Genomic DNA, 13,802 nt, shown 5'->3' with positions numbered 1-13,802 from the left:
AGTGCAGAAGAGGACACGAGAAGAAACTGAGCCAAGATGTGGTCTCAGCCTGATCCCCCTGGAGGCTCTCAAACACGAATTGCACCAGAATTGCTCTGAATTTGAGACAAGGGCCCTGGACTTCAGTACTCCTGTGTCAGCCAGTAACTGGCTGAAGACTGCCAGTGGGAAGTAGGTGAGGTGATAAACCTCGTGTGTGACATGGTTTTCCTTTGTCTAAGGCCAATTCTCTGGAGAAGAGGGCAGCTGTGAGTGGTTAGCAACCAACATTCACAGTAGCTGGGGACGAATGAACCAGCTGAGGTAAAGAGGATATGGATGGGGAACCAACAGTGTCCAATATAACTACCGAAGAATAGCAGCTGAATTCAAAGCACTCTGGCACAGCTGGATGCAGCAAACCAGAGAAATAACAGAACTATATATGATGCTTGTGCAACCCACGTTCTTCCTCTTGGCTCACTGTGGTCCCAAGCTCTGCTTAGAGGTACTTACTGCATGGGCTCTTCCTGGTGTTTGAATTCCCTTGACACCCTAACGTTACAGACTTATCCTCCTTTCCATCTAGATATATTCCTTGCAGAGATATTTTCATTGTATTTTAAAGTCCTATATGTAAAGTCCCATGCTTAAAATTTAACACGACTTTTGAATTGTGCTTGTATTTTCAATGTGTTGATTACAAAGCTACATGGGTTTTGAAAGGTTTTAACTAAATTTTTTTCCCCAGACACCATGTTGTTTTCAGCCCATGGTTTTGCAGAACACAAAGTTTTCTTTCAGGAATACGTAGACTATGTAATAGAAGCAACTCTGCACACAAGGTTTTATCCCCATTTTACATCTAAGAAACTGAAATTTACATTAAGTATCATACTAGGGCTGGGATTTAAAACAGGATCTACCTGACTCTAATGCTCCCACTGTGTTCTAATTACTTGTGATTTAAGTAATAATTTAGGAAGATGACACTGACAGCAGTATACAATTCAAACTAAATGTTAGAGAGATTGCAGCAAGATTAATGGCTCTTCTAAAACTTAGAACTGCATTGTCCAACAGAACTCTCTGAAATGATAGAAATGTCCAATACGATAGTGTCGACTGGCAAAAATAACTCTCCTGAAAATCCACCAAAAGAGCAGTTTATTCGGGAAAAGAAAAAAGAAACAAAAACCACCCCTGCAGTGCAGAAAAGCACACCTCCAGTGCTGGGCTCCAACCGGCTGCCCATGTGAAGAAGAATAGCCCCGGTTACAAGATGGCTATTCTATATATCCACATCCCTCCCCCACTAGTTACCACAAAGTCCAACAGGAAGTCAGGACCAGAGAATCAACAAGGGGCCCAGCTCCACCCATAGTCCTCCTAGCTCTATGGTTAAACATCTTAAGATGCCAGTTCACTTTTATCAGTAGCCACTGGACATATATGACTATTGATCACTTGAAGTCTGTATAAAGAACTAAATTTTTTAATGTATTTATTTTAAATCAATTTTAATTTAATAGCCACATGTAGCTAGTGATACAACTTTGGAATATGACACTTATTAATGGCAACAAACTACACAGAAATAATCAATATATTCATTCATTCAACAAATATTTATGAGTGTATATGCATTCAGATGTTATTTTATGTGCTACAGTGAGCAAAACAAAAAGCCTTGCCTTTGTGGAGCTTAAATTTTAGTTGAAGAGTGACAGAGACAATTAAAAGCTCCATATATCATCATGTATATTTGAATGCGATTAGGTGCTATGAGGAAAATATAACAGGGCAAAGGGAGATAAAAAAAATATCAGAATAGGGGGGCGTTTTGTTATCTTATATAGGGTGGTCAGGAGATAAATATATATATATATATATATATCACTGAGATGTTGACACTTCAGAAAGATTTGAAGGAGTGAGTTGTTTTGCCAATTGGATAAACAGAGAGGAGAGTGCAAAGACAAGTAGAAAGGTCCCAAAATAGGAGTGGATGGGACAGGTTCACAGAACAGCAATGAGAAAGGGTGCTTGGAGTGGAGCAAGTGATGCAGAGAGGAAATCAGAAATTTGGGGGAAGGAGGAAGATGATGCAGGGCCTTGTATTTTATTGTAAAGATTTTGGGCTTTTAATCTGAGTGATTTTAACCCATCAGAGGATTTTCAGCAGAAATTGGACATGATCTATCTTTCCCTTAAACAGGATGACTTTGATTGCTATGCTGAAAACAGACTGAAAGGAGACAGGACAATAAATCGGGCAAGAGGTAACAGTGGTTTGAATCAGGATAACAGTAATGGAGATGATGGAAAGCAGTTAGATTCTGCATATATTTTATAGGTTAGAGCCATCAGGATGATTTTGTGAAAGGTTAGATGTTGGACATAAGAAGAGGAGAAAGGGACAAGAACAAATCTAAAATTTTAATTCAAGTTAATAAAAGAATGGAGTTGCCATCAAAAGACATGGTTTGGTGGGAAAGATCAGGAGTTTAATTTTGGACATATTAGGTTGAAGATAATTGAGCACATTTCCAAGTAGAGATGTCAAGTGGACAGTAGAAAATAAAAATTAGAATACAAATAAGTGGTGTTGACTGGACATTTGGGAGTTTTAGCAAACAGAAGGTATTTAAAAACATAGGACTTGAAATAGAGGAGATCATTAGGGGAGTGAGTGTAGATAGAGAACCACCCTAGGACACACTAATATGAATCAATAACATTTTAACATTTTATAATTACATACAGGAGGGGAAAAAAAGGAAGAAATAAATGAGTCTTAACTTTTGATAAGTCCATCAGGAAGTTAAGAGTATGCCACAATGTCGAAGAGGCATATTACAAGGTTTACCAGGTTGGAGACGGGGAGATAATAGTATTTCAGGCGTACAGGCAGGCAAACAATTACGTATGTGGGAAAGAATCTTGGGAAAGGCATTAGGTCTGTTGATAAAAATTTAAGCGTCATTTATAGTATATATAGAATATGTATACAGAGAAAATAGATTTGACTATGGAGTTTAAGCGAGACTATTGAGAAAAGGAGGAAGAGTTACTACAAGAAAATATAAATAATGCGGTCACGTGATGATTAAAAAGAAATAGTTTTAAGACAATATTCATGTAATAATGTAAAACGCTACTCGTAAGTGATTAAAAAATTAGCAATGGAAAGAAATAATTGACTTAGGAAATCAGAAGATTATAAGTGACTTTTATCAAAGAGCTAATTATCAAAACATCTCTGTACCTTTCCAATGGAAAATAAGTTTTTACATTTGTATATTGTTTTAGGTCAGACTGGTAACTGCTACTAAAATTTTACATGGATTTGATTAATATTATATATGTATTCCATTTATTCACGTTGTAGGGTAAATCAACTGGTTCAAAGAATAGTTGATTTATAACTAGTCCCAATTCCTTTACTCAGTATACCATGGTGGGGGGTATTCCCATTTCCCTTACTCAGTATACCTTGGTGGGGGGTGGAGGGCGGACAGCAAAAATCCATGGCTGGAAATGTTTCCCTGAGAAACTTAAATGTCAGTATCAATCAAAATTTCAATTTATGTTGAAGAATAATATTAGCAATGCAAATGTCAAAATTACCTCTGACAAGTTAATCAGAATAAATAAAATAAAGAGTATACGGAAAATATTACTTCTAGAATAGTTAATTTTCAAGACATCTGCTTTGCAAACTTGGACAAATTGAATAAAGCAGCCAAAACTGTTCACTTTCGAGGAAAGACTGACATATTAGGTTAAAAAGGGGTTATGAATGGTTATAACTGATACTGTAAATTTGACAGATATGCAGTCTGCAATTGGCAACAAATCTCTGCATATGGGCAACAAAGTATTAACAGATTTGCAGGTATACTGACTTTTACTATTTCCTTAAAATGCTAGTTAACATCTGGGAGGAGGATAGGTGGTATTGTGTAATGTACATATGTAATTTGCATTTGAAATGCCTTAAGAACAATTGCACAGAGAATACAGAATTATTTACTTGATCCTGTAGTCATTATTTGATAAGCTACTGATTGAAGAATTTATTCTCTATTGAAACTAGTTTTAATGGTGGAGCTTTAAACAAAAAGGACATAAAAGAAAATGTAAAAAAATTAATAGCAGAATCAACATATGTTTAAGGCTTAGATATGATACTTACGTAAGTGTAATTGGTGCATCATTTAATAAAATTTTGAGCCTATGAAAAGATAACATTTCAGAAACTACAACACCATAATCCTGATTTGATATTCATAGAAAGAATATAGAGATGGTTTCAAATTTCTAATAGTGACAGAATCCCAAAATTTGAAGTCTTCTCTCTCCGTATACTTTCTATGATCAAAATCAGGATTATGGTATTGTAATTTCTGAAATGTTATCTTTCAAATATATTATTAAAGTATAGTAGTATATGATGAAAAAATTATGTTGCAAAATAACACTACATTTCAAAATAGCAAAATACAGAATATTACACAACAGTCTTTTCTCCTCAATGGATTATTAAATGATTCACTATACAGTCTCTACATAGGCAAAAAAAATAATGTTGAAACAAGAAAGAATGATCTGTCATGATGTTGAAAAACAATGAGCTCAGGATAAACATTTTGAATTACAGTCTTTCTAAATACTATTCTGTAGTAGAAAAAAAAAAATTCCAGCAGGCTGTATTAACCCAAATAATGAAAGATTCCTATGAAGTTTTTTCAAAATATACAATTCCTTTAAAAGAATGGAAAAATAATAAAATGATCATATTTTTGCCATCCTTTAAAGATGAAAGAATTTAGAGGTGCCAGAAATAGCATAAAGATGACGAACTTTAATGACCTGAAGGAAAATATTTTGGATAAAGAAAACCTGATGTCACTAGACATTTAGTAAAGAGAAAAAGTGGAAAAGTCAATTATCAAAGGAAAAGAATACAAATAGCAAAAAAAAATTGTAGTGATCCCCAAGTAAAAGACTATGGAAAATATTTTTCAAAACCACTTTATTGAGGTTTAATTCATAAACCATAAAACATGAAAATTATTTTTTGCAGTCTTAGTATATTAATACATTGTTCACCCTTAGCACAAAAAAAGAAAGGCTAAAAGATAGTCACTGAGTTTTTAAAAAGTAGTACCCTATAGCATGCTAATTGATCCACTCTAACAAAAATTGTCAAACAAAAATTCTTATCAATCATCGATGCAGCTGTAGCATGTTTTACATACAACAGAACATATTTTGTTCAAGGTAAAATTAGTCATACACTTGAAACTTGTTAGGCTAATTAATTTTCAAGAAGAAAAACATTTTTTATATTAAAAGTATTATGTGTATATAGATATATATATATATATACCTTTTTTTCAGAATTTATTTTTAAAAATGGCTACTTACCTAAATTTTAAATCATCAGGTAATTTATAATCATAAATTAGCAAATATTTTAAACGATAATACCATAATTTCAAAATGTAGCAGTACTTGATACTTAATCAATACAATAACAATGAAAAAAAATTTTTAAAAAGCTCATTCAAATATTTGACATTTTGGGTAGGATAGTGATGTCAAAAGGATTTTTTTTCACACTGTTAGTGCAGTAGGTTTCAATTATACAATATTATGCCTCAAATTGATAGTGAAATCATTATTTAGTAGGTTAAAATAGAAAACTTATATTCACTTAGCCAACATCATTCAATAGGAACACTCAATCTAAGAATCCAACATAAGGGGGCAAGTTATTAGTTTCTCATTTTATTTATCTATCTATATATTTATCTATTGGTAAATAATGATGAATTACACATCCTTCTTGGTACTATAAAATAATCCAGAAATTCTTACCTGATACTACACCAATTCCATCATCACAATCATAGTCAGAGACTTCACTATCACTTATTCTCTTTGACCCTAAGAAACAAACAACACAATAATTAAAATTGCTGATTCCTAAGGAGAAAAAAAACCCTCACAAATCTGAAAAACAAATGAAAGGATTTTGAAAGGAGTAAGAAATATAGAGATGGAAAGTCATGAGCTCACAAAAACATTTTCACACATATTTCATGAAGTAGGGATATTATTCTTGAAATGTATAATGATAAAGTTTTTAAGTGGCTTAAAACTTGAAATAATATTAAATACTAAATAATACATATAAGTGATTTCATGCTGATTGATAAAAATCTACTGGACAAAAAGCTAAGTCAAGTCAGTTTTAGATGCTTTTAGACCAAGGTACTTAAGTCTAGGTAAATTTCAAAACACAAACATGTTATTTCAAAAACATTCACATGTCTTTTTCTAATTTACATAACTAATAAATTCAATGACTAAGTATACCCAATTATTTATTTTTTATATTCCTGGAGAGAAACATAATTTAAGATATCTTGAACGTTCTTTTACTATTAGTTTAGCTGTTTCTCTATTACTTTGAGAAGAAAATGAGAAATAAATCATCCACAAACTGACAAATACATCTAAATTTTGAATTGTGTTGTTTTCTAAGAAATAGCCTAAAACAGAACAGTAAATATTATTATAATTCAAGAGGTCCATGTGTGTGTTTTTATTGCAAAACAAATCTGTAAGAAAAAATTTAGAATGTTAATCATGCTTTGGCAAAAACAGCATTGAACTGAATGAAGCAGAACTTTGATGGCTAAAGCAGATTATATCTTCGCACTTAATTAGGAAATATATCACATATATAAATAAAAATGTTATACTTTGTTTTTTAATATCTTTTCTCTACATGTGTTTCAGCAATAGGCACACTATACAATAGAATCCTAATTGTATTAAAGCATTTTCCCTTCCTTAATAAATGAAATGTTGCTATTTCAAAAAATCACTAGTTTTGTCTACTTACACTATATATTACTCATTAAACAGACTAAACTCAGTTATCAGAAAATAAATGCTTTCCTATAGGTTTATGAAACAGAGCTCACACGTGTATCTAAAGTAGCAATATTGAAATGTTCTAGGAATGCCCTCCGATATTAAAAATACCCTATACACTTTTTTCTTTTTTTAAATTTATTAAAGTTATTGGGGTGACATTGGTTAGTAAAATTGTATAGGCTTCAAGTGTACAGTTCTGTAATACATCATCTATATATTGCATTGCATGTTCACCACCCAGAGTTAGTTTTCCTATACACTTTTTTCTATTTTTATTGTTTTAATCTCTGCTCCGTTGGGAAAGGGAAAGTCTTTTTTTGTCAGGAACTACATTCTTATTTTTCTCCTTTTAATAGGTAGAAGAAACCTGTCTGATTTGATCATGTGGTCCCAATGAGTGAATGCACTGTTTTCCTTCTAAATCCTTTTATCATAAAACTTTAGTCCAAATCAAATCTGAGGCTTTTATAGCCCCAATTGATACAGAAACTACAATTATCTGACAACATCCCAACAGACTGGGCATAGTACAAAAGTTTCTAGAATTAGGACATGTACTCTAAACAGACGGGAGAAGAGAGAAGGGATAACAGATGAAGCTAATGAAAGATTTAAGAATTATTACTTACCTTGCAAATACTCAGGAACAGGGTAATGATTAGTTTAATATGCCAGGTACACTACAGAGCATAAAGATTACATGCTTTTGGTATTGGTCAAGAATCAGATCTGCCTCTGATGTAAAATAATAATGACACCAGCAAAAAATGAAGTTCATTTTATCAGACTTTGTGAGTGGTCGTGTGTGTGTCTGTGTGTGTGTGTGTGTTTGCACGCGTGGGGGTTGGGGTTATGTGTGGTTTGTAAATGTTTCTTCTTTCCAAATCTCATTGATTACTCTCTGGATGGAAGTCTTTATCTATTTTGCTATTAATTCTATAGAGGTTAAGTATGTTGCAATTATTTTCTATTTGTATCTAGCTACTTCATATTCTGATGAATTCAGGAACTTAACTTTAATGTCATTGAATGTACTGATCTTCTTTTTCAAAGGAGTATTTTCAGTGTCTTGTTTAAGAAATTTTTCCTGAGCTTATGATCAGAGAGATAGTCTCTTATACTTTCTATTGAAAGTTTAAATTTTGCTTTTAGCATTTACATCCTCATCCATCTTGAAAATGAGTTTATATATGGTATAAGAAACGATTCAACTCCCCTTTTTCCATATGGACAACACATCTCAGCATTCTTCATTAAATATTTCTACCTTCCCCCAATGATCTGTAATGTCACTTCTGTGATAAATGAATGTATCCTATCTGCTAGCATCTGTCTGGTACTCTATTTTTTTTCCTTGCACAGGCTGTCTATCCATAAACCAATAACTCATGGTTTTTGTTATTACAACATTACATATTGTAAAGCAAATTCTTCATATCTTGGATCTTTCCCCTTTGCTCTTCCATATCAATTTTAGATTAGATTATCAAATTGCATATAAACATCCTATCAGGATTTTGATTTTAACTGTTTTGAATCAATACACCAATTTAGAGAAATTTTGCATGTCTTATAGCATTGCTTACCAGTTAAGTTACTAGAAAATTTTAATTTTGGCCAAATTTTCCACATTTGTTGGATTTATCCTTTGTATTTTATAATTGTCATTGCTACAAGAAATACTGTTAAAACTATGTTTTCTAACCGAATTTCTCATATACAGAAATACAATTTTATTGTAAAATAATGTTAACCTACCACCTTGTTAAAGTCTGTCTCTTTCTCTCTCTTTTCTTTTACTTCTAATAAATTTATGGTAATTTAATTTGGATTTTTCTATGTAGACAATCTTTCTTACCAATCTTAATGCCTGTTTTCTTTTTCTTGTCTTTCTATACTTAAAAGCACAATGCTGGAAATAAGCAGAGAAAATTTAGATTTCTTGTTAAATTATGATTTTAAACAGAATGTTTCCAATGTTTCCCCATTAAAAATTATATCTGCTGAAGTTACATTTTATGAAGTTGAGGAAGGTCTCTTAACACGTATTTATGATAAAATGTCTCAGCAAATTCAGTGATATTTCATCAGATTTCGCATTTTTATTTACAAGTGATTCTGGCCTATTCAGTTCCCTTTCTTAAAATCAAGGTTACACTGACCCAACAAATTATTGAGAATTCATCTTTTTTTAAATTCTCTGGGAGAATTTGTGTAAGATTATAAAACTATCTGTCCTTTGAAATTTTGATGGAACCCATCCCAAACTACCATGGTCTGATGTTTCTTTTGTGGGAATACTTTCAATTACTTATTCCAATTTTCAGTATGTGTAGAATGACTTGTTGATTCGAGGTTTATTAAGTTATATTTTATAAGGATTTTTCACTTTTTCTAAATTTTTGAAGGTTTACTACAATAATCAGAATTTTATCTTATGTATTTATTTTCTGATGTATTGATTATGTCTCCACTTGAATACTGTACCTTCTTTTTAATCCCTTAATAAATTTCCCTAAAGGTTTATTTTGCTATTCGTTTCAAAGGATTGACTTTTTGGCTCCATAATCGTATCATTTAGAAATTTATTTCTCATTTTATTGATTTCTGCTCTTATTTTTATGATTTCTTTCCTTCTACTTTGAATTTATTTCACTATTGTTTTCCTAAACTTTTAAACTGGATGAGTATACCATAATTTTCAGCCTTTTATCTTTATTAACATAAGCATTCCCCCTCTAAGTCTTCTTTGCATAACTCAAACATTTACATGTAATATATTCATTGAAGTTCAGTCCTAGATTTTTTATTTTTTCTTGAGTTTATATTTGCCACACATCATTAAATCTAAGATATCACTGAATGAATAATGCATGACAATTGCAGAAATAACAGATCTTTAAAAAAATGTTCATTAGAGTAGAAGTATCTTTTTAAAATTTTAAAATACATGAGTGTAACTTACCTTTTTTAAAAAATTGATATAGTAACACACTAGTCGAAGAAATAGCCTATATTATGTCAATTATTTGAAATTTGTCAAAAAATAAATTATTGAATAATATATTAATAATTCTGACAAATGTTTCATGGATATAACAAAGGATTATGAATTGATAGTAAAGTTGTTTATTTGACTGTGAGATTAAACTTGTTAATTGTGTAGTTTGATTCTTCTGTGTCTTCCCTAAAGTTTTGTTTGCTTGACCTAGCAATGATTGAGAAAGAATTGTATAGAAATGTCTTTCACTGGTGGTAAATTTGATTTTTCTCTCTAGTTTTACTTTATGTATAATGGAGTAATTTCACTTATGCAGGCAAGTTTAAAATTATTTCAATAGATGAAAAAAATCATTTGAAAAAGTTTGAAAAATACCCATCTATGATAAAATCCTCAAATTTATAAAGGGCATCTACAAAAAACTTACGGCTAGTAATACACTTAATTATGAAATATAGAATGCATTTCCCCTAAGACAAAGAATAAGCCAAGGTTGTCTACTCCAATCCCTTCTGTTCAACACTTTACCTGCATGACAGAAAATACAACAAGGAAAGTAAATGAAAGGTATACAGGTTAGAAAACAAGAAGTAACAAGACCATGAAATTTAAAATCTTAGGGAAACTATAAAAAACTTAGGACTAACAAGTGAATTTAGCAAATTACAGGCTACAGAGTCAACACACAAAAAGGGATTTTATTTCTTAGAGAACAGCAATGAATAATTGGAAAATTAATTTCAAAACCACTATCACTTACAAGAATATCTAAACACATTGAAATATCTAGAATTACATGTAACAAAAAATGTGTAAAACACGTATGCCCCAAACCACAAAACACTGCTGTATTAGTTTCCTCGGGCTACTGTAATTAATTAAGCACCAAATACTGGGTACGTTAGAACAACATAAAGTTATTGTCTCACATTCTGGAAGGCAGATGTCCAAACTTAGGGTGTCAAAAGTACCATACTCTTTTTGATGACTCTAGGATAGAATCCTTCCTTGTCTCTCCTAGCTTCTGGTGTTTGTCAGCAATGCTTGGCCTTCTTTCACTTGGAGATGCATCACTCCAGTCAGCTATCTTCTCCCTGAATGTCTTCATATTGTGTTCCCTCTGTGTCCATCTGTGTCCAAATTTCCACTTTATATAAGGACACCAGTGATACTTGATTAAGGCCTACCCTAATGATCTCAAAAATGAAAACCTGATTACCTCTGAAAAGATTCTATTTCCAAATAAGGTCACATCCCAAGGCACTGGGCTTTAGGACTTCAATATATTAGGTTGGTGCAAAAGTAAATGTGGTTTTTGCAGTTATTTTTAAACTTTTAAACAGCAATTACTTTTGTACCAAACTAACACATTTTTGGGGGGAGAAGGAAAGGGGAGTGCACAATTCAACTCATAACAACTGTTAACAAACGAAATAAAATTTAAATGGAGACTTTTTTGCAAAGTTGGAAACCAGATATTAGAATAACATGGTCAGCGTGCTGAGAGAAAATAAAAGTCATTCTAGAATTTTATATACTCGTATAGCTAAACATTCCATCAGGAATGAACAAAATGACAATAATTATAATAATTACCAATTTGGAGGGAGAGGTAAAATTCTAGTAGGAATATGTTAAATGATAGGGGTGAGGGTATGAGTCAGATTTAAAATTTTTTATATTGCATGGCTTGGAAAAAAAGGTGCAGATTTAATGTTACCTTGCTAAGTGTACATGTTATAATTTCAATAGTAACCATTAAAGAATAGAGATGAAAAGTAAAAAACAGAGCGCACGGAATTATGATAGGACACTGTTAGAAAAAAAAGAATTAATTCTACACATTTGTTTGTATGCATAGAATATCATTTTGTTCATTCAGAGTTCATTTAGATTTACCTGGATTTTGCCAAATGCTTTTTCTGAATCTCTTGAGATAATGATTTGTTTTCCCATTTTAATTTAATATGGTGCATAACATTATATTAATTTTCAAAAGTTAAACATTGCATTCCTGGGAAAAACCCCAATTGGTTACACTATATTACCCTTTCTATACTGTAGGGTTCAATTTGGTAAATCATTCTAAATCCAATTTGCTAAATTGGCTAAAATTTTTATAAGGTCTATAGATTTCTTTCTTTTACTATCTTTGTCAGGTGGTGGTATCAGGATAATATTTGTGTCATCAAATGACTTGGGAAATATTCCCAACTTTACAATTTTCTGGAAGAGTGTATAATCATCATTGTAGTTATTATATCTTCCTTAACTGTTTGGTAGCTTCATTGGTGAAGTCACCTGGATCTTGTATTTATGGGGAAGTTTTTAACCACACATTCAATTTCTTACATATATAGATACATATGTATCTACATACATCTATGCATCTACATATGTATCTATCTATATGTATACATATAGATATATGTATCTATATATGTATAATGTATATATATATGGCTATTACAGTTATTTCTTCTTTAGTGAGCCTCTAGTTTCTGTCTTTCAAGGCAATTTTCTATTTCATCTAAGTTGTGAAATATATCAGCATAAACTTATTCATAATTGTCCCTTACTATCCTTTTTATATTTATAGAGTCTGTAGTGATATCAGCTGTCCATTTCCTGATATTGGTAATTCCTGTCTTCTCTCTTTATTTACTGATCATTATTCCTGAAAGTTATCAATTTTATTGAAACCAATTTTTGGTTTCAATAGTTTTCTTGATTGCGTTTCTGTTTTTATTTCATTGATTTCTGTTCTGACTTTTATTACTCCCTTTCTTTTATTTAATTTAGATTAAATTTGCTCTCTTTTTTATATTTTGTTAAGTTGAAAATAGGTCATTGATTTGAGACTTTTTTAAATACATGTGTTCACTGTTATTAATTTCCTTCTAAGTTCTGTTTTGGTTGCATCCCATGAATTTTGATATGTTGTGTTTTCATTTCATTCAGTTCAAAATAAATTTTAATTTCCCTTTTAACTTCTTTGACTCATGGTTATTTAGAAGTGTGTTATTTAGTTTCTACCTACTTGAAGATTTTGTTATTGATTTCTAATTTAATTCTACTGTGCTTAGATAACAGACTTTGTATTACTTGAATACTTTTAAATTTAATGAGATTATTTAGCCAGGAAATGGTCTGCCTTGGTAAATGTTCTGAATGCACTTGTAAAGAATGTATATTTTGTTGTTGTTGCGTGTAATGCTTTATAAATGTTAATTAGGTCAAGTTGGTTGATAGTATTGTTCCAAATCTTCTACAGTATTATTGATTTTCTGTATACTTGTTCTATGATCATTTAAGAGAGGAGTATTAAAATCTCTGTAATTGAGGTTATATCTCTTCCATAGTTTTATCACTGTATTTTAATTGAATATAATTTATAACAAATTTGAGTGTACAATTCAGTAATTTTTAGTAAATTTTAAGAATTGTGTAAACGTCACCACAATCCAATTTTAGAACATTACCATCATTTCAAAAAGATTCTGTACATCAACCTGCAGTGACTCTCCACTCCTACCCTCCACCAGACACCTATTAATCTACCATCTCTAGAGATTTATTTTTTCTGTATGATATATAAGTGGAATCACACAACATGCGGCTTTTGAATCTGGCCCTTTGTGGCATAATATTCCTGAGGTTCAACCACGTTGTAAAACTTTGTTCCCTTTTATTTGTAGTAATCTACTGTACGAATATCACATTTTTATGATCCATTTGCCAGTTGATGGATATTTGGACTATATCCACATTGAACTATTATGAATAATGATGCTGTAAACATTCATGTACAAGTCTTTGAGTGGATATTCACTTTCATTTTACATGGGTATATACCTATGAGTGAATT

The 13,802-nt window shown here is 31.4% G+C and overlaps 1 protein-coding gene across 50 annotated transcripts in view; it reads right to left on the bottom strand.

Moving 5' to 3' along the window:
- The window catches only part of RIMS2 (regulating synaptic membrane exocytosis 2), a 605,364-nt gene that overhangs the window by 221,943 nt on the left and 369,619 nt on the right, over positions 1-13,802 (bottom strand). For all 50 annotated transcript variants that reach the window (XM_033125943.1, XM_033125918.1, XM_033125937.1 and 47 more), the window contains one exon: positions 5,866-5,934. In XM_033125943.1, the coding sequence (XP_032981834.1) occupies positions 5,866-5,934 (69 nt within the window). The remainder of the gene's footprint in view (positions 1-5,865; positions 5,935-13,802) is intronic.

This window comes from Rhinolophus ferrumequinum, chromosome 14 (assembly GCF_004115265.2).
Source record: "Rhinolophus ferrumequinum isolate MPI-CBG mRhiFer1 chromosome 14, mRhiFer1_v1.p, whole genome shotgun sequence".
Lineage (NCBI taxonomy): Eukaryota > Metazoa > Chordata > Mammalia > Chiroptera > Rhinolophidae > Rhinolophus > Rhinolophus ferrumequinum.
This window is presented reverse-complemented; position numbering and strand designations above follow the sequence as displayed.